This window comes from Gorilla gorilla, chromosome 21 (assembly GCF_029281585.2).
Source record: "Gorilla gorilla gorilla isolate KB3781 chromosome 21, NHGRI_mGorGor1-v2.1_pri, whole genome shotgun sequence".
NCBI classification, from domain to species: Eukaryota; Metazoa; Chordata; class Mammalia; order Primates; family Hominidae; genus Gorilla; species Gorilla gorilla.
The window spans coordinates 62,774,550-62,799,933 of record NC_073245.2 but is presented as its reverse complement, the minus strand read 5'-3'; the positions used below and the strand labels follow the sequence as shown (position 1 = coordinate 62,799,933).

The following is a 25,384-nucleotide window of genomic DNA, read 5'->3' as shown; positions in this document are numbered from 1 at the left end:
TCAGGAGTTCGAAACCAGACTGACCAACATGGTGAAACCCTGTCTCTAATACAAAAATCAGTCTGGCATGGTGGCGCACGCCTGTAATTCCCAGCTACTCAGGAGGCTGAGGCAGGAGAATCGCTTGAACTCGGGAGGCGGAGGTTGCAGTGAGCCGAGATCGTGCCATTGCACTTTAGCCTGGGCAAGAGAGAAAGACTCCATCTCAAAAACAAAAATAAAAAATACGATAGCTTCTATAGCCAGACAATCTGCTCCTCTTCTGTGCTCATAACTATTAAGGAGAAAAAAAAATCACGGAAGCTTCCATCATTCTCTGCCAGAAGGCACTTGTGGAACAATCTGGAGTTCTAGCGAGCAGCCCTGTTCCACCTCCAGCCTCACCTGACCTATCTTCTTGGTTACAGTGATGCCCGACTGAACCTTTCGGAAGTGGTACATCAAATCTTCCTTTCTGGGGGGGGCAAGGGTGTCCCTTTCTGCTGAGAAGTGAAACAGCAGCCACCAAGTCAGGGACAAAAAGCCTCATGTGAACAAGCAAGGGGCCTCCAGCTCTGGACGAGCCAGCTGAAAAGAGCGGGCTTCTACATGGAAATCCCTTAGTCTGCATCTTCACTGGCTAGCAATTGAAAGCTCTTGCATTTCAGCAGTGTTTGGCTGAGGACAGAAATGGGGTACAGGCTGAGTGCATCCAGGCTGGGGGCGGGGGGCGGGGGGCAGTGGGTAATGTGATGTCTCCTGGAGATGAGAGCTCCCAAGACAAGTTGGAAGCCCTCTGCACAGTTACGTACCGCCATGAAAAGGTCTTATCTGAAAACTAATCTTAAATAAGAAATATAGTCAAGGGAGGCAATGTAAACTCTAGAGGCTGTTATTTTCTGCAACATGATATACAATGGAGAATTAGATGGAAATGCATGTATGGTTTACAAGATTAGTCATCTGGGATTCTACAACCTCTCATAGCAAAATTAGTATGTAATAACTCTGCCACAACATTTAGATTTAGAAATTCGCTAGAACACCTCAAAAAAACTATATATTTATTTCAAAATCAGGAGAGTCTGACAGGATATTCAGTTGTAGACCAGAGGCAAAAACCCTGGTCAAAAGCAGAAAAAAAAAAGTGATATTAGAGGAACAAAACAGGGCAATACCTGCAGACCCCAGGAGAAAACAAAAGGGGATAATGAAGACAGCCAGGCCCAAAAAGTGTTCCTGGAAGCTACTGATCTCCAACCCAGCAATTCCAGCCTAATCCTATTTCTCGGGGCTCTAATCTATGCCCTGCATCCCTGGACCCAGTCTGTACTCCAAAATTCATGGGAATGAAACTCAATTGGAAGTGATAAAACCAATTCCAGTGCCAGGATTGCAGGAAAAGGGATCTATGAACACACACCCACCCACACATAGACAGACACACACACACACCCCATCGTCCACATGGAGCCCAGAATGTTTTTTATTCATACAATCATTATTATGTATAATATTAAATACCATACATAGAAATCATTATCATAGATAGTTCTATGGGGGAATTACATATTAATTGGAATAGTGCAGGTATATTGCAGATTATATAGGTTCTACGGACTCATTTGGGATTTAACCACCATTCACAACATGGATTCTACAGGACAATACAATCAGAGCTCCAGAGAACCAACTTTCCAACTTTTCAAGCATGACACATTTGTGCGTTAAGGACTGTCTGTACTTTCATGCTTGATTACCATTTTGACTCTATGTCAGCCAAAAAAGTCCATCTGAGCAACATTCGCTGAACCGACCCAAAGAAGATTTAAGGGGACACTCTGTAAATAATAAACTGTGAACCTCACAAGCTAGGTACTCCATGACATGTAAGACTAGCCATGGCTTTTACCCAAAGCCTCTCAATTTAAAACAGATTATATGAGGATATTTTAAAAACAAACTCATGGACACAAAGTTTTGCCACAAAAACCTGCTGTTCTATTTTGCAGGCCATTGTAGTTAGTTTTTCAGCTGTTTGTTAACATCTCTATCATCCATCCTCTTCAACTGGCATTGGTAGGTTACAGATCTCCCCTTAAATACAGAGGTAGAAAGTACAACTACAGACAGATTCCATACCAGAAGACGCAGTTTATTACTAGTCTGCAGCCAATCCCAGGTCACAAGGCGCACATGTGGAGAACCACAGGGCTACCATGGTTACCATGCACATAGCCAACACCACATGCCCTGCAGCCTTATAGGGAAGTAGCCCTAAGATCCCACATGTCAGTAATTGCTAGTGGTAGCCGTGGTACCACTAGCGGGGAGAGGATGGTAAGGAGAGAAGCAGGACGAAGAGTATGGCCGTGGATGGGGACTCAATAACACACAGAGAGCGACCAGGGGCCAGAGCAAGCACAGTGGAGCCCAGCATACTGGAATACAAAGGCTCACTACTTCCCACATTGTCCACGACAGCTTCTATAAGACTCCCTGCCAGGCACAGTGGCTCACGCCTGTAATCCCAGCACTTTGGGAGGCTGAGGCAGACAGATCACCTGAGGTCAGGAGTTCGAGACCAGCCTGGCCAATATGGTGAAACCCCGTTTCTACCAAAAATACAAAAATTAGCTGGGCATGGTGGCGGGAGCCTGAAATCCCAGCTACTAAGGAGGCTGAGGCAGGAGAATAGCTTGAACTCGGGAGGCGGAGGTTGCAGTGAGCTGAGATTGTGCCACTGCACTCCAGCCTGGGTGACAGAGCGAGACTCAGTCTCAAAAAAACAAACAAACAAAAAAGACTCCCACCAACAACCCACCTTGAAGGTTTTATTTCTACTTTGTCCTCAACTGTCCCACATCTGGCCTTCAATCTCATTAAAAGGCATTTTTATGTTTAAAAACACTCAGTAAATAGAACTGAGGATTCAGAACCACAGTCTAAACGAGAGAAGCAGAATGAAAGCCGGTGAGTGTGGTGGTCTGGAGAGGAACTACCTACTCTGTTCAAACTCAGTTACTCTGATGACAGGCAATCAAAGGCTCCAGGAAAGTAGCCCATCAGAGGAAAGACGCTGGACCAGGAGAAAAGGGTTCCCTTCAGGTCCCAGGTCTGCTCTGGGACCACTAATAAGGCTGGGTCTCAGTTCACTTAAAAAACAATCCTTGGCCAGGTGCAGTGGCTTGTCCCTGTAATCCCAACATTTTGGGAGGTCGAGGCAGGAGGACTGCTTGAGCCCAAGAGTTGTAGACTAGCCTGGGCAAAATAGCGAGACCCTGTCCCTACAAAAAATAAAAAATAAAAAAACAATTAGCTGGGCACAGTGGTACATGCCTGTAGTCTCAGTTACTTGGGAGGCTGAGGCAGGAGGATCATTCGAGCCCAGGAGGTTAAGGCTGCAGTGAGTTTTGACTGTGACACTGCACTCCAGCCTGGGTGACAGAGTGAAACTCTGTCTCAAAAAGAAAAAAAAAAAAAAAAAATTGGCCAGGCATGGTGGCTCACACTTGTAATCCCAGCACTTGTAATCCCAGCACTTTGGGAGGTCGAGGAGGGTGGATCACGGGGTCAAGAGATCAAGACCATCCTGACCAACATGGTGAAACCCCGTCTCTACTAAAAATACAAAAATTAGCTGGGCATGGTGGCATGTGCCTGTAGTCCCAGCTACTCAGGAGGCTGAGGCAGGAGAATCGCTTGAACCTAGGAGGCGGAGGCTGCAGTGAGCCAAGATCGCGCCACCATACTCCAGCCTGGTGACAGAGCAAGGCTCCATCTCAAGAAAAGAAAAACAAATTAAAACATTTTTTAAAAAAGCAATCTTTGCTCCAAGTCATTTACTGCAAGGGGTTTTACTGTTAAAATAAGTAACAGAAAGTTCACTGCACACTGTGAAATTAAGTGCTTTTATTCTAAATTCAATTACATTCACGTAAAGTTCCAGTTAAAACAAACCTAAAAAAAAAAAAAAATCAGCCAGGCACAGTGGCTAAGGCCTGTAATCCCAGCACTTTGGGAGGCCAAGGCAGGCGGATCACCTGAGGTCAGGAGTTCAAGACCAGCCTAGCCAACATGGTGAAACCTGTCTCTACTAAAAATACAAATATTAGCCAGGTGTAGTGGCGCCCGCCTGTAATCCCAGCTACTCCAGAGGCTGAGGCACGAGAATCGCTTGAACCTGGGAGGCAGAGGTTGCACTGAGCCGAGATTGAGCCACTGCTCTCCAGGCTGGGCGACAGAGAAGACTCTGTCTCAAAAATAATGATAATGATAATAATAATAAATCAAATATAACAAGAAGCCAAACCAACACTAAAAATCCCTTTTTCACAAGAATAGACATGTCATCAGCTCAAAGCTATAAAGCCCAACTTGCCTAGTCAAGAACAAGTTTTTGACTAAGTTTATGTTTATATCTTCCTTCTCTATTCAATTAATACCATTCATTTCACAAAGATCCAGGAGATGGGGGGAAAGTTGAGATCCACAAATAACAGAATAATCTTCAGGGCTGAACTAAGGATAATATATTAAGAAAAAACTTAAAAACAAAAACAATGATTTGGTTTCAGACGCAAAAGTGTCATCTGCTCAGAACTTTTGCTATAAACTTTCTGGCAAGATCCAAATCTCAGGAAATTCCAAACCAGTAAAAGTCTAAAGACAAATTACTTAGGAAAAATGATCTAACTTTGGAGACCCAAGCATGCTCCTCCCATTGTCATCCAGTTTTTACTTTTATATTGGACTACCAAACCCACCACAAAATCATAGCTAACAAGAGCTTTGCTTCCTGCAACTTGAAAAATCTCTGGCTTTTAATAAATGCCTCTATTTCCTGTCAGCACTGGTCAGTCCCAGCTACAAAACCTACGAAGTTTGAATGAGAGAGACTCTCTCATACCACTGATGTCTCTCATACTTGGCCAGCACACTGGAACACAAGACTAATAAGCCACAGGGAAACTACCTCTCCAGAGTGGCATGGTCTGTGCAGGGCATGGAGGCAGGGCCAGCTGATGAAGACATGGACTGCTTCGAGATAAGACTTAGCTCCATCGAGCATTAACATAACTGGGATTAGATCCACTGAAACGAAGTCCAATTCCATGCAAGGCACCATGAGGGAGCCACCAAGCATTACACACAGTTCTCGCTGAGAAATGGTATACAATCTCACGGGGGGAAAACACCACATACAGAAAATTACTCTAAAAAGGAACAGAGAAAACAAAGTGTAAAATCTAAATGGATCCTGGGTAACACATGGTTCAACACAATACCATCAACTCAAAGCCTCCCTAGCAATCACGATTTCCAATTCATGAACCTTCTAAACAGCATTCTCATCTATTCATTCAGGAACTACTTATTGGGTATTTTCTTTCTTTTTTCTTTTTTTTTTTTTTAAGATGGAGTCTCACTCTGTCACCCAGGCTGGAGTGCAGTGGAGTGATCTCAGCTCACTGCAACCTCCACCTCCCCAGTTCAAGTGATTCTCCTGCCTCAGCCTCCCAAGTAGCTGGGACTACAGGCACCCGCCACCACGCCTGGCTAATTTTTGTATTTTTAGTAGAGACAAGGTTTCACCATGTTGGCCAGGCTGGTCTCAAATTCCTGACCTCAAGTGATCCGCCCACCTCAGCCTCCCAAAGTGCTCGGATTACAGGTGTGAGCCACTGCGACTGGCCTTGTTGGGTATTTTCTATATGCCAAACACTATATTGGGTACTAAGAGATACAAATGACTAGAACAAAAGCAGCCCCGCCCTTTATAAGATTTGATAGATTACTTGGTAATAGATAAGTAAACAGGCTATTACAGAGCAATGCGTGTTATTACAGTATACTCAGACATGGTGCTATGAAAGGAGGCCTTCAGAGGGCCATGGGAGGACCTAGACAAGGCAGTTAACTTGGACCTGTGGAAAGGGGAAATCAGAGAAAGCTTCCCAGAAGAAATGTACAAAATGTGACTGGAAAGAAGAACAAGAATCAGTTAAGTAAAAGGCAGGATATTCCAGGCAGAGGAAACAGCATATGCAAGGCTCCATGAGAGGCAAAGACCACCACAATTTCAAGAACAAAGTGCCTCTGAAGGCTGTCCCATAGTGCACAGTGTATGTGTGCACACTGAATTCAAGGGCCGATGCTACATCCTGGGTGAGTGAATGAGATGGCTCAAAAAGAACAAAAGGGCTAAATGAAAGCAGCAGATTGGGTAAACCCTGTAGGAACTCCTCAAGTTGAGGAACAAACAGAGATGACACCGATGAGTAAGGTCTAGGACTAGCTAGAGAAGCAGGAGATACAAAAGAAAAGGAAAAAATAGAGTTATTAAAACAGGGAAGGGAATATTCAATATGCAAATACAGGTCTACCACACTGAACTGCATTAAAATTAGGATGCAAAATATCCACTGTATTAGTAACAAGGAAGCAGATCTTGTCAAGAATTATTTCAGGCCAGGTGCGGTGGCTCACACCTGTAATCTCAGCACTTTGGGAGGCTGACGGGCGGATCACTTGAGGCTAGCCTGGCCAACATGGTCAACATGCCAACAAGCCTGGCCAACATGGTGAAGCCCCATCTCTACCAAAAATACAAAAAATTAGCCAGGCGTGATGACAGGCACCTGTAATCCCAGCTACTCAGGAGGCCGGGGCAGCAGAATCGCCTGAAGCCGGGAGGCAGAGGTTGCAGTGAGCCAAGACTGCGGCACTGCACTCCAGCCTGGGTGACAGAGCAAGACTCAGTCTGGAAAAAAAAAAAAAATTATTTCAGTGGCTTGGTAGCACAGAGCCTCACTTCCCTGGAAGATAAACACACAGAGTGACTGGAAGATGAACGATGGGCAGAGTGACCTATTTACTTCAAAAATTTCAACCAGAGAAGGAGAGTATAAAGCAGTGGCTGGAGGGGCAGTCTCGGCTGGAGGAAGCTGAGAACGTTGAACTGGCATACATAAGATGATAATAGGGAGGGCCTGGGATCCATTCCTCGAGAGTCACCAACCCCTTATTGCAAGATGCCTTGAACAGGTGAGATGGGAAGGGGTCAGGAGCGCAGACTCTAGGAGCAAAGGCTCCTTTTCCCCTGTGAGAGAAATAAGGTGGAAAGGATGGCAGGTAAGCTTTAGATCTGATGGCCAGATGCTGGGGGAGACAGATTTGGGATTAAAGACTGGATTTCTAGGGGCTTAATACTGGGGGATTTTTTTTCCAGCAGCACTTAGGAGCCTGGGCCCAGGAAGACAAAGGCAGGGGAAGAGCCTGCTCCAGGGCTAGAGGTGGTAGGTAAGAAGATGGACACAAGTATACAGTGGAGAGGCAGCATCTAAAGTGACTGACCATAGTCTCAGATGCATAAGGAGGGAAGTGAGGAGGCTACGGTGGGGGGAGGAGAGAAACAGCTGGAAATCTGAATGAAGGAGAAAACCCAAACTAGAGAAAGCAACTGAGCAAGGGAATCTGGCAGCACAGAGGCTGTAACTAGAGAGCAGAAGGTCTGAGCTTAACAGTAGGTCAAAGGTAGAGACTATCTCAACAGCCAGGGAAGGAAATAGCTGGAAGAGAGGAACAGGAAGTTCCCTGGGACATGAGGTGATGATGCTGGGTGGGCTGCCCAAATGCACTGACATGGGCCAGGGGTGACAGAAGCCTTGAAATGGAAAGACAGGTTGTAAGCCAGGTAAACTAAGGGGAGTAGGGAATGCTGCAAACGGGCCCATTTAAAATACAACTAAGCTGGGCATGGTGGCTCACACCTGTAATCCCAGCATTTTGGGAGCCCGAGGCGGGAGGATCACTTGAGTTTAGGAGTTCAAGACCAGCCTGGACAACACAGTTAAGACCCTGTACCCCACCAAAAAAATCATTAAAAATTAAATTAAATTAAATACAACAACAGAAGGCAAGCAATTAAGCAATTCCCCACTATGGCAATTTATTGACTAGAAAGTTTAAGTCCTAAGATACATACATGCATACAAATACATACAGTTAAAGAGAGAATCTGCACGCACGCGCGCACACACACACACACACACACACACACACACACACACACACACACACACACCCCCTATGTGCTCCCCCGCACCCCTCAGGCATTTTCACTCTCCTCAGCAAATCAGAAAACAAAAGCATAATCAACAAACTGGGGTCTTCTGCAGAGTTTGGTCTTCTATCCAGGATGCCTTTTTATCACTCATTATTTCTCATCCCCTTCTTCAAAACTGCTGCCTCCCCCTGCGACAGTGGCCATATAACGGCTACACTTCAGTGATTCTGTCAAGGAGCTTATGAACTATGGTTCTTTTACCCCATATATCTACTTCTGCCACATGTTCCATGGTATCCACTCAGTGACACATAAATGACTCCAAAAGAAAACTAGAAAGAGAAAAAAAGATCTCATCATTCAAAAAAATAGTCAAAATACCTTTTTATTCTCCTTTGTCATCCATTTTTAAGGAAAACCTTTCCCCTTTCAGACGTTTAAATGATTTGTAGTCAACAACTATCAAAAAACAATCATCAAAAAAAAAAATCAAATCCAGGACTACTTCTGCATATAATCCTCATAGCTAGAATTAGAAACAGGAAAAAAGGGGAGATGTTTTCACAATTTCAATGGTTTGCAGACAGCTAGTTCTGCTATCTATGTGGCATATATGGCAGAGAGACTGCTTCTATATGGCAAGGGAAGAATTTAATAAATGTGTGAATGGTAAACGGGGAGCAATCAGGAAATCATTCGGAATTAATCAACATAACTTTTGTATTTAAATTTAAGTAACCAGGCCAGGTGCGGTGGCTCACGCCTGTAATCCCAGCACTTTGGGAGGCCGAGGCTGACGGATCGCCAGAGGTCAGAAGTGCGAGACCACCCTGGCCAACATGGTGAAACCTTGTCTCTATTAAAAATAACAAAAATTAGCCGGGTGTAGTGGCGGGTGCCTGTAATCCCAGCTACTCAGGAGGCTGAGGCAGGAGAATCGCTTGAACCTGGGAGGCGGAGGTTGCAGTGAGCCGAGATCGTGCCATTGCACTCCAGCCTAGGCAGCAAGAGCGAAACTCCATCTCAAAAATAAATAAATATAAATAACCATAAAAATATCAGAATCTGTAATCATATCTGAAGTGTTACAGTGCCTAAAAATTCAGTCTTATCACTTAGTCATTTAAAAGTAAGATAATTATCAGTACACTTGAGTTTTTTAATAAGGTACTTGACTTGAAAGAATCACACAAAGCTATCTGTGTACTGAGAATTGCTAATAAGAGCACATAGGCTGGGCATGGTGGCTCACGCCTGTAATCCCAGCACTTCGGGAGGCTGAAGTGAGTGGATCATGAGGTCAGGAGTTCGAGACCAGCCTGACCAACATGGTGAAACCCTTCTCTACCAAAAATACCAAAAATTAGCTGGGTGTAGTGGCAGGCGCCTGTAATCCCAGCTACTTAGGAGGCTGAGACAGCAGAATCGCTTGAACCCAGGAGGCGGAGGTTGCAGTGAGTCGAGATTGCGCCACTGCACTCCAGCCTGGGCGACAGAGCAAGACTCCACCTCAAAAAAAAAAAAAAAAAAGACCACATAATGGGATAAACCAGCCAACATCATTGAAAATATCCCTTAAAATTCACAACAACTAAATGAGACCTTTATTCTCATAGTGGCGGCTGCAAGTCAGTGAACTAGGCACATGTTTTCAATATATTCCTAGTGGGAAGGCTAAAACTTGAAGATTCTTTTAAAAAATCTTTACATATTAAAATATAATTTTTTTTGTACAAATCAAAGATTATCTGCATACATACTTGGATAAAAGTTATCACTTCACTTCAATGAATCCTGTACTGCCTGCCTACTAATTACTGTGCACTGTTGTTGGTGTTCTAGGGCTACAAAATTTACAATGAAACAAATATCACCCTCCTGGAGAAGACACCTACACAGATGCCTTCACTATCTGGTTGCATGAGCTCAAGGCCATGATGGAATAACCTCCACTAGGCTACCCTTCTGGAAGCGTTTAGAGGCCATATGGCAGTCGAGGTTAAAAGTAATGGCAGAGGAAACATAAAAAGGAAGAGAGGAAAAATATATACAATAAGAGAATAATGCATATGCATTGTGTGAGGGGGTAGCGGAGAAAGGTTAAGACCAAAGAGGAAGGAAGTGAAATATGATCTCACCCTTTCAAGCCTAGGTGACACTTAATATGAACAGAGACGGACAAGAAGTCAATCCCAGATTAGAGAGAGACTCAGAGAATATACAGGCTCACTCCTCCTTGCCCTTCAGAACTTCAACTAGATATTACCTTTATACACTATCCTTTATTTGTTTTGCCTGCTCCCAATCCCAATTAGATACCTTTTCCTGAGCATCCCCACAGCACCTGGAGCCTAGGCCTGTAAGAGCTCTTATCACTGTGAACTGAGATTATCTTTATTCAGCCACTTTGTCTGCTGGACTACTGAACTTCCTAAGGGCAGGAACCAAGTTTGTCTTCCTCACCACATATCCCAACTGCCCAGCACAGAGCCTGGTACCTAGTAGCTGTTCATGTATTATTTTTTGAATGACTGAATCAACAGACACTGGCTGCAAGGAGCTTACAACCTAGACTAGACAAGCAAATGAAAGATTGACAAAAAGCTTCAGAGAAATTGGTCCTGAGTGGTTGGTTTTAATTTCACATACACAAAAAAGTATAAAGCAACCATGCTGTCATGCCATATGATCCCGGAGTGCTAAAACACTGAGCTGGTTTTGTCCTTTTGGGAAGGGTTCTCTGAAGCTTCGGAGCGTTCTCCAAATGTTCTATATTTAAACACCCCACCACCTACCAGATGCTTCCCTGGACGTCCTCTAACAACATGGTCACAACCAGATCACCATCTTCTTTGCACACGTTCCTTTTCCTGTGTCCCCACCTTGGTGAGGGGCTGCATCTTCCATCTAGCTATTTCCCTAATCTGGAACATTCCTCCTGTTTCCTCTTCTTCCCCTTCCCCCACATTCAATAAATCACCAAATCCTCCTGATCTGAGACAGTAAGGCATAGAGATTAAAAATACAAATACCTGGCCGGAGGCAGTGGCTGATGCCTGTAATCCCAACACTTTGGGAGGCTGAGGCGGATGGATCACCTGAGGTCAGGAGTTCAAGACCAGCCTGGCCAACATGATGAAACCCCATCTCTACTAAAAATACAAAAAAAAAAAAAAAAAAAATTAGCCGGGCATCGTGGCAGGCACCTGTAATCCCAGCTACTCGGGAGGCTGAGGCAGGAGAATCACTGGAACTCGGGAGGCAGATGGTACAGTGAGCTGAGATCGTGCCATTGCACCCCAGCCTGGGCAACAAGAGCAAAACTCTGCCTCAAAAATAAATAAATAAATACAAATACCTTTCCCTCTGGAGAAAGGTACAAAACTTAGGACAAAGACCTTGACTGGGTTATAATGGTAAAGAATCATCCTTATCTATTGCTTGTTCTAATTTGCCATACATAACATACCTCTATAGAGTAATAGGTGTTCAAGAAGGATCAAAGAAAAAGCATGTTCTACAACATAATATGTACTTTTGTTGCTAAAAGGGAGAGACCTTTAACAAGATACATTCCTCCCTGCAATGTATGTATTTATTTTATTTTATTATAGCTATGAGGATAAGGTAGAGCAACCATTTAGTCATGAAGTTGGACACACGACAAATGGTATCACTCCTGACCAAGTCACAAAGCAAGTCATTAAAAACCTTACTTCGTAGCCATCTCAGTGCAAGCATATTTGGTCAACTCATTCTTTTATCAGCTCCCATTAGGCCCACCCAATGTAACTTCAAGTTGGTCATCAAAAATAGTTCCTGGAAATAACTGAACATGAGACAGAAATACAGCCACACTCAGTTGCCTGAGGAGGGAAAAAATGGTGGTGGCTTCTAACTTCCTCAAAATAGCAGAAGGGGGCTGAGGATAAAGAGAAAAGAGGAAGGGCGGGAAGGGAAGGAGTACCTGGCCAATGATTTTATCCCAGACTTTACTGTCAAGGGCACTCCCTCAGGCCACCAACCCTTTAGCCCTTTGCTTCAATTTTATCTAACGATAATATACCAAATACCTACAAGGCCAAGGATCACATAACATTAACATCAAGCTTGATGAGAAAACTCAGCTTGGGGTAGGGGTTGCAAACTCAAGTGCTAGGTAGTGTACACCGACAAGGACAGTGTGACCCACTGTGGGACTGTGGTAAACTCTGCAACGCACACATGTACATCCAAAAGGAGTTGTGTCCCTCAGTCCAGCAGACCACTGCCAGTGTAAGCTCAGACGGTGTGATTTTCAGATTTTTCAAGAGAGGCCAGAATCCAGAGTTGCATGTCATTTCTCCTGATTCATTTATAAACAATGGCACAAATTAAACTCTTCTCTTTTTTAAAAAACATTGTGTGAAGCAAGCAAAATATGACTGTGGGTGGCCAATTTGTGACATCTAGGAAAGAGGTTAGAAAACTAGGCAAAGGTCAAAAACTACAAACTCTCTCCTCCTATGTCCTAATAAATCGGGGAGGCTTAGCACAATCCCCTGTCTCTCTTCACAGCCATGTATGTGGAAGCTGAAGCAGTGGCCACACTGCCATAGTGCTATTGTGAAGCTGAATCCAGGACACAGGAGAAGACTGAGGGTCTGGGACCTCATTGTCCTCCTGAAACATTTCCTGCTGTTATAGACCAATTGACAGTATATAATAAACAGCACTGCATGTAAGGGACTTTGCACAGTGCCTGAGGCACAACACAGAATTCAATAAATGTTAGCTATTAATGGGTTTTATCCTGAACAAGGGTAGAACATGCAGCAGACTGTTTCTCTCTCAAATGGAAGATTTTTTAGTCCAATCACAAAATCCAACATTCCTCTTTAGACAAAAGAAGAATTTCAAAAGGAACTACATTCATCCATGTGGCATTCAGGAATTTTAAAATATAATGTGACTTATGCCCCCACAGGGCATTTTATTATTTTTAAGGAAACAATGGGTTTTTTTCAAGTTTTAATTTGAGTTAATACAAAATTTTAAAGTTCTGTCCCACTTTTAGATTAGGGGGATCAGGCACAGCCATATAATGCTACCATATCTAGCATGAGTAAGGCATGAAGCCCCAATTTTTCCAGAAAGATCACCCCACCCTCTGGTCTTCTCCTGTGACCATGTCTTTGTAGAAAGTTACATCTAGGTAATGCTATATGGCTGTCTAGTCTAGTCTAATGACTACATTTTACAGATCCTGTATGCAACTCCTCAAAATCCCACAACAGTCAAAGGCAGAGTCAGAACCCAAACCCGAGTCTTCTTCTTCCTGAGTCTTCTTCTTCCATGACCTCACATGTCCCCTCCTGTGAGTGCACATGCTCAGGGTGGCTGCTTCAGGGGAGCAGGGCAGCTTGAGACTAAAGCTCTGAAACACAACTGTTCTGTGTGAAACTAACCAGTACTGGAGACAGATACAGGCACCTACCCTTAGGAGCAAAATGTTCTATCAAGCAAGGGCACAGGCTGGGGAAGGTTTCCTATACACAGCCCAGCAAAGCCTTGCTTCAGTACATTGCAGGCGTGGTCATAATCTTTTACAAATCCTCTAATATCAACTGTGCCTTTTTAACCACTAGCTTGGAACAAGAATTTCATACCTGTATGAAAAAATATAATTTACTTGCTGGAAAAGCAGAAGTGTCACAAAGCAAAGAAATCACTGAATTTTTTTTTTTTTTTTTTTTTTTTTGAGACGGAGTTTCACTCTTGTCGCCCAGGCTGTAGTGCAATGGTATGATCTCGGCTCACTGCAACCTCTGCCTCCCAGATTCAAGCGATTCTCCTGCCTCAGCCTCCTGAGTAGCTGGGATTACAGGCATGTACCACCACGCTCGGCTAATTTTGTATTTTTAGTAGAGACAGGGTTTCACCATGTTGGTCAGGCTGGTCCTGAACTCCGGACCTCAAGTGATCCACCCACCTCGGCCTCCCAAAGTGCTGGGATTACAGGCGTGAGCCACCATGCCCGGCCGGAATCAAAGATTTTTAAATACTGTCACTGTGCTTCCAACTGTCCAACTTCCAAAGTACTGAAAAAATATTTTTTGAAATGTAGCCAAGTATAGAATATAGACTGTGTCCTACATTCAAAAGTTGTCTTTCTAGAAAGCATGTTTTAATGGCAAAGGATACAAAGCAAGCTGTAAAAAGAGACTAAAATTAGCTCAAACCACAAATAACCTAACATACTTATCACTTCCTTATGATCAACCTACAAAAATCAAACTTTAAAGGCACTTACAAAACTAAAGGTGGGAGGCCAACTGCACCCTTTAACTTCGCTATAGCTTTCCTCCTTCTAACATGGACCCTGGCACATAAACACTGCCAAACGATGACACTGTATTAACGTGAAGGCAAGCACCAGGGAAACTACGGGAGCACAGTTTTGCCCTGTAAATAAAACAGCATGTACCATGCAGTTCTTAAGTGGTTAGAAGGGTAACTACCTCCTCAAACTGAAGATGGGAAATGCAGATGAAGGCCCACACCCATCTTCAGCTGCATTTCACAGACAGCTAAGGACATACCACGCTCCCACTTCAAACCAAAATATTCTTCCATCTTCTAAAGCCATCTATTTCCTACTTTCAAAAGCAACATCTTCCAAGTCTATTGGGAAACCAAAAGTTTGTCACCATTCGAGTAGTGGAACAAGTTGCAAAATGAGGCTTAGTTGACAAATATGTATTCATGGGTAAAAAAAAGGCACTGGGTTTGTTAAACTACATCTACTTTTTCAGTGATTCTCTCTCTGAGTGTATTAACTATGTCTGGTAAGTTTTGTGATAAATTTTTTGGAGAAACTTCAAGCTCACAAAGGATGAAAACAAGTGGTTAAGGATGAGTACAGAACCTACTAATACCACTGTGCACACTCCAATACTGTTACTCAAACTTTCAAAAGCATTTTCATTAGCAGGTAGAGAAACAGGGGCAAGTAGCAGACCTGGGTAGTTATTTGTGGTGCGAACAGACCAAACAAAATACTGATAATGGCACTAATATTCCTAAGATTTATTCAAGAAAAACTGTCAGTAAGACATGAAGGAATATTTAGAAATGCTCAGAAATGACACCATGATAGGTACATAAAGGGCCCATTGAAACCCAGCATTCTAGGGATGTGGATTCTCAAGGAATATTCAAGAGCAACCTTTAGGTGTGGCTAAACCAGGTTGTATGCTGGGGACTGCTCCAAAAATTTGGTTTTGTGCTTGTATAAACCTGATGTAGCTTAATGTAACTTTCTGATCTTGGCCCCATTCTGCCTCACCCCACCTCGGAGGATGATCCTTAACACTATGGCAACAGGGAGGTGGCGTCCAGGTAGTAGAGAACAATAATAGTAATGCTCTTAATTCAAAAGTGCTGTCAAGATACAGTTCAGATCAGAGTAAAAACAACAAAGCAAAACAATGACAACAACAACAACAAACCAAAAAATGATATATTCTCTCTCTGCCCCCGAAAAAAAAATTCACTGGGTACCTTCTTAGAGGCCTCTTTTCTCTGTGCAAAAGTTAGCCACAAAAATATTTATGACTCAGTGAAGGCGTATTTTCCCTTTATCCTTACAGAAGCAAACTAAGCCCTGACTATTTGAAAAGTGAAACAGTAGTTAACAGCGACAAATGTTCAAACATCAAGGAGAGTTAAAGCTAATTTACCATGTTATGCTAAATGCAGTTTGCTTATTTGTTCTCTTGAGTGAAGTTATACTCAGAAGTGACTTCATCCTTAGACATTTTTAAGTAACCCACGTTCTTAAGAGAACTCTATTTGGAATAATTACTTGATGTTTACTTTCCTGTAAGAAATTCGCAATAGTGTACAATCCTGTAACCGGGGCCCATCTGGATAAAAATTAGCTAAGCTGTTTGCTGTAATTTAACGTAGTGACTTTTCAGTAAGATTCTGCAAAAGGAAGAGAAGTGCCAATAAAAGATCCATTAAGAAAGGAAAAAAGTAGAAGAACGTTTCTTAACAGAGACAAGGGAAGAGTTTTCCTTTTCTAATCGCTAAGAAATTTTTAAAAATTATTTTGAAAACCTAGTTTTGCTATGCTCATCTTATCTTTGCAAGTGATGTTGCTCACCCACAAAAGCCACAAACACAGCCGAGGCTTCCTTCTTCATCTGTAAAAGTAAAACATACCTCAGTCTCTAGGAAGAAACATCTGAAAAGTAAAGAGAAGGAGACAGGGACACAAGCCTACTTGGGACCCAAAACTTTACTTCAAGTGGTTAATCCTCAAGAAGGATTTAGAATTTCCCAGCACTAGATTCAGAGTAGTAAAGAATACGTTTATTTCCCAGAGAAAATGCAGACCTTAAGTGTCCCTTTGCCATGTTTACTCTGAGTCCATATTACAGAGCTGACTTCAGAGCACTAATTCTATCTAATTACTATAGGGTATCCATAAAACCTTACTGCCTTAGTAAAACCATAAGCACTCAGTAAATTGAACGATGTCATATGTTTTTCTCTTAAAAAAAGGACTGGGCTGGGCACAGTGGCTCACGCCTGTAATCTCAACAGTTTGGGAGCCTGAGGCAGACAGATGGCTTAAGCCCAGGAGTTCAAGACCAGCCTGGGCAACACAGCAAAATCCCATCTCTACTCCAAAAAAATACAAAAATTAGCTGGGCGTGATGGCACATGCCTGTAGTCTCAGCCACTTGGGAGCCTGAGGTGGGAGGATCACTTGAGCCCAGGAGGTGGAGGTTGCAGTGAGCCAAGATTGTGCCACTGCACTCCAGCCTGGACGACACAGCAAGACCTCATCTCAAAAAAAAAAATTATTAAAAAAATAAACTTTAAAAGGACTGAAAATCATTTATAAGTACTTGGTATTATTTTATTTGTAGTGTGACTTGTACCAAAGCCCAGAGATCAATAGATTTGATGGCTACAGTTTTCTTTGGCTGTTTCAGGGCAGGAGGGAATCTTCCGTGTGAAATGGTCTTATTTTCAGTTTTCATACAATCAAAATTTACAAGCTGTCAGCAAGATACTCATGATTATGTCAAGCTGCTTTGAAAAAGGAGAGGGCAACAGCTATTAAACTCTAAAGACCATTTCTACACAAAGTAAAGCATTATTTCTAAAATGCTGGAGACTTAGGTACTTTCTTCTCAAATATGGCAGATGTGTAAACTATCATATTATTCAAATGAAACTTAGACCAGATGTAGGTTTCTTCCTAAAATTACAACATAAAGGGCAACTATTCTTTGCGTACCTAGTTAGGGTTGAAGCTTTCGTAAATTCTCAAGAATCAGTTCCTCTATCTTTTACAGGAAAAGCCACCCAATTGCTACTTGAGAGAAAAACTGCAAAAGCATAGCATACGTGTCAGGGCTACTCATTTTCCACATTACCAAGTCAAATGAACTCTATTTATCAAAAACATTTCATGCCCCTCGGGAAAAAACACCCCATTCTTTTGAGTTGTTAACTATACTCACAAAGCTCCTATAAACTTTTGAGCCTAATCGTACCCAACCACACCTTACAAAACTGAGTAACCGCTGCAGTTTTTACAAGGATTATTCAGGAACATTAAATTGTATTTGTGAGTACATTAAGGATTTTTATTACTTGACCTGAACTTAATGATCAGTTAGTCCAGGATCATTTTTACAAGGGAGAAACCAAAACCCAAAGAAAGTAAGGGACTCACTTAGCACTGTTAGTATGACAGCTGAGACTACAACTATACCCAGACACAGGGGACACTAGAAAAAGCAAAACATGAAACTACTCTCTTGCCCCTAAGGGTGGTCTGATCAAAGGCCAAAGAATGTCATTACCATTTATAGTTTGAAAAAAAAAATCAAAGACTTGGTAACAGTCGTTATTTTATGGAGAACTATATTTTATATCCCAAAATCAAAAAGTATTTTATGAACCAACCACATGCAAAGGCCCCCTAGAAGGCTTGTGAGAACCAGTCAGGAGGGATGAGGGAAGAGGAATTCAACAATTCTTAGAGAGACAAACATATTACCTCCAAGTTGCCTGTAAAGTTCACCCTAGGCCAAGCACAAATGTATTGTTATATTTAAAGCTTCTGTGAAACAAATCAGTGGTATCAGCTTCTACTGGATAAGAATGCCAGCCTTTCTTCCAAAGCCACTGCAGCAGGCAATACTAAATTACCTCATTAGGCCATGACTCAAAATGTGGTGGGGCCTTCTCCCAGAGTGACCTCTGCTATTGGTACTAATGTGGGCTAATCTATTCGTTTCCATCATTGCCCCCCTAGAGTGGGAGCCAGGAACCATGTTTTGTACATCTTTATACCATCAGGCTAGCAAAGTACTGACCATCAATTCAATCCCAACTCTTGTTGGGTACCTACTCTGTGCCAGGAGCAGAGGACTTCAAGATGAATGAGAAAGATACAACAGGTGGCCTCAGGAAGCTTGGGCTCCATTGGAGATAGACCTGGGATATAAAGTAGCAGCTACAGCTGGGCACAGTGTCTCATACCTACAATCCCAGCACTTTGGGAGGCCAAGGCAGGAGGATCGCTTGAGCCCAGGAGTTTGAGACCAGCCTGGGCAATATCGTGAGACCTTAACTTTATAAAAATTTAAAAAAAAAAAAGTTTGTAAAGACGCAGCTACAATGACAGCAGGGCTTTAGAAGAGATATGTGCCAGCTTGTATGAAAACACACAGGTGATGGAACAAAACTCTGGTGCAAGGAAGCACACATTCGAGCTGGAAGATGCAAGCTAGATTGAACGGGAGAGACATCCTCAACAAAGTGCTCAGCAATGGTATAGAGGAATGAAGGGCGAGGATGAGTTTGGAGAACGCTGCCCTTTCTTGTCTGGCTAGAATGGAAGCCACATAGGAGGGAAGGACTGGAAGCTGGCTGCCATGCTAAAGAGGAGTTTGGACTTTACAAGCGTTATGAAAGAATCAGAAGTAGTTGCACAGAGGAGTGACAGACTCATATCTGGTTTTAGAACAATTAATTACTCTAGTGATGATGGGACCATATTAACGGGTAACCGGCTTCACTCATTTCTGCAGTGTGAAACTAGAAACCATTACAGGCTCATAAGCAACATCTGAGAACCTAGACTACTAGTGTGGTGGAAAGGATGCCATAGTGACCAACCAGTGAAATGTGGCAGAGGGAATCACCAACTACTCCAAAGTCCCCAGCCCTCCTGGATACTCAAAATGTGAACATGGAATGGCTGGTGCCAAACTACATCATCTGGGAAAAATGACCCAGCTAGAATTCCAATTTTCCTGAATATGGGCAGCATAAAGGAACATGCCCAGCCGATTTGCCAGTATTAGTTGTTACCAGAAACAAATCAGCATAAACACTGTAGTGAGGAATGCCAAATTGTGCACAATATATATAGGCTCAGGCAGGCCTCAGAAAAAGTACCTGCTCACGCCTGCAATCCCAACTTCAGGAGGCCAAGGTGGGAGGATCGCTTGAAGCCAGGAGTTCAAGACCAACCTGGGCAACACAGCAAAACCCCATCTCTATTTAAAAGAAAGAAAGAAAGAAAAAGCAGTGCTAGGAACAAAAATTGCCAAAAAGATTCTGTAATCTACAAGATCACAAGACAGTTTTCTTTAACAAAGAGAAAAGGGAAAGAATCACAAAACAAAAGGCCGTTATTTCAGTAGCTAAGTCAAAAAACCTCCACAGGAAATTTCTTATTCATTTCCACCCTGAAATTCAGTACACATTCAATTACATTATTCAATACCAGGTATTTTAATAGGTTTTGAGGAGCTATTCAAGATAAAATGCAAAATGGAAGAGAAGTAACGGCAGATAACCTGAAGCTAAGAAACAGCGGCATTACCATTATCCCCCAGCTGACTTTTTAGAAACACTGGTATGGTTTACTTACTTCCAAAAACACCAAAGTATTCCTATAAATATGCCAGTGATGTCAAATAACAATAGCAAAAAGTTCTTCCCTTCACTATTTCTACTTGTGCTCCCAGTTAATCTAATATCAGTCCAGACAATTACAAAGGCATTTACACCATTTCCAAAGTACTGATCAGACACCTAAATTTAGTTCACTCAAACCACGGCTAAACAAGAACATTTAGATCTAATGGGTCACTCAAGATGACTAGAACTTCCCAGTCTCTCCATGTCATTTCCGTTAGTCTTTTTTTTTTTTTTTTAAGTGAAGTGAGTCATAGTGTATAGATCTTTCTCCTTTGCATAAAATAGCTTTTTTTCCTCTGAAGAAAATAGTATTTAAATAAACGTTATTGGCAAATTTTAATATTCATCTTTTTGGAATATAACGACATAAGCTGTATATCAGTAAGGAATTTTAGTGAACTGCTGTTACAATGGTTTTAACCTAGTCAGGCATTAGATTGTATTTCATAATGAAAATAGCTATAAAAACAAATGTCAATTGGAAGAGTGGCCCATTTTACAAAGCCTGCCCCTAACATGAATAAATCTTGCCTTCATGTCACAAGCTATTATTGCAGTCCCCTTTATCCGAAACAATCAAATCATTCACAATGAAATATAGTGAGTGGTGTCAGAGAATCAAAGAACTTACAGATGAGAAAACAAGCAAAACACCGGACCCAACCCCTCTTAAACTACAGATGGAGGGGAGCACATGAGCTATTCTTTTCATTCACTCAACCCTCTCTCCTCTCATTCTAGCTCAGTAAAATCAATCTCTTTTCCTCATCTGGGCTCGTTCTCTCCTCTTAGACAGCTAGGCCCAATCAAGCAACCGGATGATTTGAAAGTGTTTAAATGCTAGAAAACAATGTTTAAGCCATCTATATACACTATCAAAGCTGACTTTTTATAGACCTAGATGCTTATTAGCATCTATGCTATTCATTAGCATTAAAGATTAAAAATACGGTTATGCTCACTTTATCAAACTGACCTAGCAAAGAATCTCTGCCTAAAAAGTTTGTTTTCCAAGCTGCCACATTCCTCAGCACTCAAAAGTCCTCTTCACTCTTTGTTCTTTTTCCAATAGTTTTCAAGTTTTTACATCTTTTTGCTCTAATCAGAAAATAAGTTAGAATGACTGACCTGCTTACCAAGTTGTAAGCAAAAATTACATTATTCTCTGATCACAATAGGCTAGGCAAGCTCAAAGTATGACTTTGTATAAGGCTGCCCTCATTTCAACATGCTATAAAATATTAATTTTTTTAAACTTCCATTTTCTATCAATTGTAAACACATTTCTTTGAATCCTTGAAAAATAATGGTTTTGGTAAAGCGATACACACCTTGGAAAGTTAGCCACTTTAGACTCAAGGTCATCTGAACTCTGTTTCAGAAAACGCTACAGTTGTATGACAGAGAGCTACTTTTACACTTAGGAGAAAAGCTTCTGATTTCAAGATCTTAGAAAAGAAAAATATCCATACAGTGGAGGTGAGAAAAGCTGGTCCTGACAATTCTCTAAGACCAAAAGAAACTACCTCCGGGAATGTGGCAATCCATTAAGAAGCAGTGAAAATCTCAACACCTTGACTAACTTGTGGGGTTTAATTGTGGTAGAAAAACTTAAGAACAATGAAGGAAATGAATTGAAGACTGACACACTCCATATTAGTTGCATGCTGAATACAATTTTAACCATGCTTGGGTGACAGGTCAACCCACTCTGGCTTAAAATTGTAAGAAATAAAATTCAACTAAGAACTAAGTTACAATACGTATTTCTTGTTGTCAACTCAGTCAATTTCAGTGGAAAAGACTTCTCCACAATGCTTCCACTGTGATGGGGTGTATCATAATCAACTCCAACACTTCAGACCAACAATTTTCATGTAAAGCCACTTTAGACTCTACTGCATTAAACTGATGCAGAAAATTTGTCTACACAGTCTCAAAGTCCCTTGTGGAATTCATTCAGCTAATTCAGAGACCAGATATGGCATACAAATTTTATATACTGATCAATCATACTTATTAGTATATAGATTACAGTGGTTAGAAATATTAGTCTAGCAGAAACTAATATACACACTACAGTCCAAATAAAAAGAATCCTGTCAAATAAGCTTGATGTAAATCCACATGAAAATCAAGGCTGCCAAAAAAAAAGGCTTTTGTTAGTCAAGCATACCAAAGAACTGCTTAAACCTTTTTTCCTTTCTAAGCGGAGCTCAAAATAGATTTTAATACTACAGCTGATGGATCTCACAATTTGCCTTTTGAGCCTATAAGCTGAAAACAGAATCATCTGCCGTCTCCCTTTACACAAGTAACAAAATCTCTCTATTCTGTATATCGCTTATTTAAGATACTGTGCAAGTGTGGTTTTAGTTAATCTTAACAACCCCCGCAATGACATTTAATTGGGAGTATGTATTTTATTCAGCTGCTTGTGAATGGAAGAGCTCTTTGTGTTTTTAACTATTTGTTTTATAGATATATGAGAAACCCTACTTTCCTAACTTTTTAACACACAAGGAGATGACTCCTAAGACAAGGTCATCTCTGCCACGACCAAAGACTAAGCTGCTCATTGAGGAAACATGCTATTTTAGAGAGGGTTAAAACGTTAACCTTCCTGAGTCCCTGCCTGAAAGGATAATATCATGGCCCCAATGAAGTGGGTACCGCAGGCCTCCTGGCTAGAAGGTTCTTTAGCCCCATATTCTCACGGCTTTCTGCTCCTCTTGGTTCAGCTCACAAAGCAAATGTCTCCTCCTTTGACAGGCCTTCCCTGATCCCCTTCTCTAAGACAGCCGGCCTTCTATGCAGTCACCCTGTACCCCGTTAGGAAGTCATTCTCTTCACAGCACCTGTCACTATCTGAAATTATTTGCTTTTGTGTTTGATTGCCCTATTCGACTCTAGGCTCCACTAAGGCTAGGATCTTGCCTGTCCTGATTAGCAAACACCACCTCCAATGCCTAAGCGGTGCCTAGCACAGAATAAGCTTGCCAACTCCTATCCAATAAATGAATGAACAGAAAGGGGGAAGGGGACTGTCATCCCTGGGACTCGACGCACACTGAGACTAGGGGAAAGGAAATGTGAAGGAGGGACGGGGGGAGTAACCTTTTCCCCCAGGGAGACAAAGGAAGAGAGTCTGAGGTGGTCCACTCCAGAAGAGGAAATAGTGGGGGTGCTAAATCACCCCAGGGGACAAAGAGTGGACAGGCAGGGGGCGGGGTCGGGGTGCGAGGGATTCGCGTTGAGAGCACAGACCGGCGGTCCCCCGGCTTGAGAGATCACCCGGGCTGGAGAAAAGAAGGGAGGTGGGGGATCGAAGGGGGCTCCGAGGCTGCGGCGAGAAACAGGCCCGCCCCGGGGACAAAGGGGAGGGGGGACGCAGTGCGTCGCTGTCCCATCGAATCCTGAAGCAGCAGGAGCGAGGCAGAGGGCAAGACCCAGAGGGAGTCTGGGGCCTGGAGGTCTGAGGGGATGTTCAAGCGGCCTAAGCTAAGGGCCCGCCACACTCCCGGGCGCTCCCGCACCTGGTAAATGGCCGCCCAGCTCCCGGACTTGTCGATCTGCTCGAACTCCTTTTCCATCTCCATGACGGGCCAGGGCGGCTGCTGCGCCTCCTTCTCGGCCCACTGCGCCGTCTGCCGCTCTAGGCCGCGTCGCGCTCTTAGCCCCGAGGCCCGCTGCAAGCCCCGACCCCTGCAGCTACCGCCGCCCTAGCCGCCGCTGCTTCTTCATGTCAACCGGCAGCCGGAACTACGCACCGCGCCTGCCAGGGGCTCCGCCCCTGAAGCAGAAGGACCAATCAGCGATCGAGAATTTCGACAAGCACTTCCGCGGGGAGGAGCCGGGGGCGGTGCTAGGGGAAGTGGCCCCAGCACCGCGAGATATCTAATAGCGCGCGTTCCCTCCTCCGCTCCGGGGCTCTGGGCTCGGGCGCGGCGCGCGCCTGTTGCCTAGGCGACCCCGGGAGCCCCGCCCACGGCGCGTGGGCTCTCCAGGCCCGGGAAGGCCTTGAGTTCCAGCCCCCACCGGGCCCGTTGAGTCACAGAGTGAGTGGCCTTAAAGTAGTCATGCACCTCCTTTCCTGCAGGGCCTGGGCCCTGGCCTCAGTAATCCAAGCTGGAGTATGGGAGGAGGGCACCGTGCTCTGTTTCCTGCCTCCCAGCTCTGGCCAGATGTCTGCCCTTTTTTCATGAAACTCAGGAGTATCATGTTTCACTACGCTGCTGGGGAAGCCCACTGCTCTCTAAGGGTAGTGTCCCTGTCTGAAACGCAGAATTTCCACTTGGGTGTTGCAGGAATGAATGGATGGGGATGGAATGATTTTCAGTGTTTCCCGAAGTATCAAGGAACTCCTGCTCAGACTGAACTAAGCAGAGCACAAATTCCATGGTGCATTATGTTAAATAAAAATCACAGGAGCCCAGGCGCGGTGGCTTACATCTGTAATCCCAGCACTTTGGGAGGCAGAGGCAGGCGGATGCCTTGAGGCCAGGAGTTCCAGACAAGCCTGGGTAACAGAATCAGACCTCGTCACTACTAAAAGTTAAAAAATTAGCCGGTGTGGTGGGGCCCAGCTGCTGGGGTGGCTGAGGCAGGAAGATCACCTGAGCCCAGGAGGTGGAAGCTGCAGTGAGCTGTTTTGGCGCCACTGCACTCCACCTTGGGTGACAGAGCGAGACCCTGTCTTGAAAAAAAAAGAAAAAAAAAAGGGCTGGGTGTGGTGGCTCACACCTGTAATCCCAGCACTTTGGGAGGCCGAGGCAGGTGGATCACCTGAGGTCAAGAGTCCGAGACAAGCCTGACCAACATGGTGAAACCCGGTTTCTGCTAAAAAAAAAAAAAAAAAAAAAATTAGCTGGGCGTGGTGGCGCATGCCTGTAATCCCAGCTACTTGGGAGGCTGAGGCAGGAGAAACGCTTGAACCCTGGAGGCAGAGGTTGCAGTGAGCCGAGATAGCTCCACTGCACTCCAGCCTGGCCAACAAGAGCGAAACAAACAAACAAAAAAAGTTCTGGCATTAGGGTCTCAACAGACTAGACTAAAAATCAAAATGGAGTCACTCATGCTAAAGTTCTACATCATCAGACTGATAACCTTTCACAAAATCAGAAGAGAGATACACACCCTGATTTCCCAAGCAGACCGTTTTAATCAACATAATGAAGTTCCCTTTGCTTTAATCCTTACAACAAAAAGTAACCTGAAGTAACCCGATGCGAACCAATCAGTTATTTCTCTCTTGTTCTGTTTCCCTGTTCCTGCCTTACAAGGAAAGTAACTTTGAAATGACCAATCTGCTTTTTGTTCTTTGTTTCTGCTTTTTTCAGC

At 43.3% G+C, this 25,384-nt stretch overlaps 1 protein-coding gene across 1 annotated transcript in view; it reads right to left on the bottom strand.

The window, feature by feature from the left end:
• The window catches only part of PTPN1 (protein tyrosine phosphatase non-receptor type 1), a 74,832-nt gene extending 50,600 nt beyond the window's left edge, over window positions 1-24,232 (bottom strand). The window contains exon 1 of the mRNA XM_055373210.2: window positions 23,581-24,232. Within this exon, the coding sequence (XP_055229185.1) occupies window positions 23,581-23,643 (63 nt within the window). The 5' untranslated portion in view covers window positions 23,644-24,232. The remainder of the gene's footprint in view (window positions 1-23,580) is intronic.
• Between the last annotated feature and the right edge of the window lie 1,152 nt (window positions 24,233-25,384).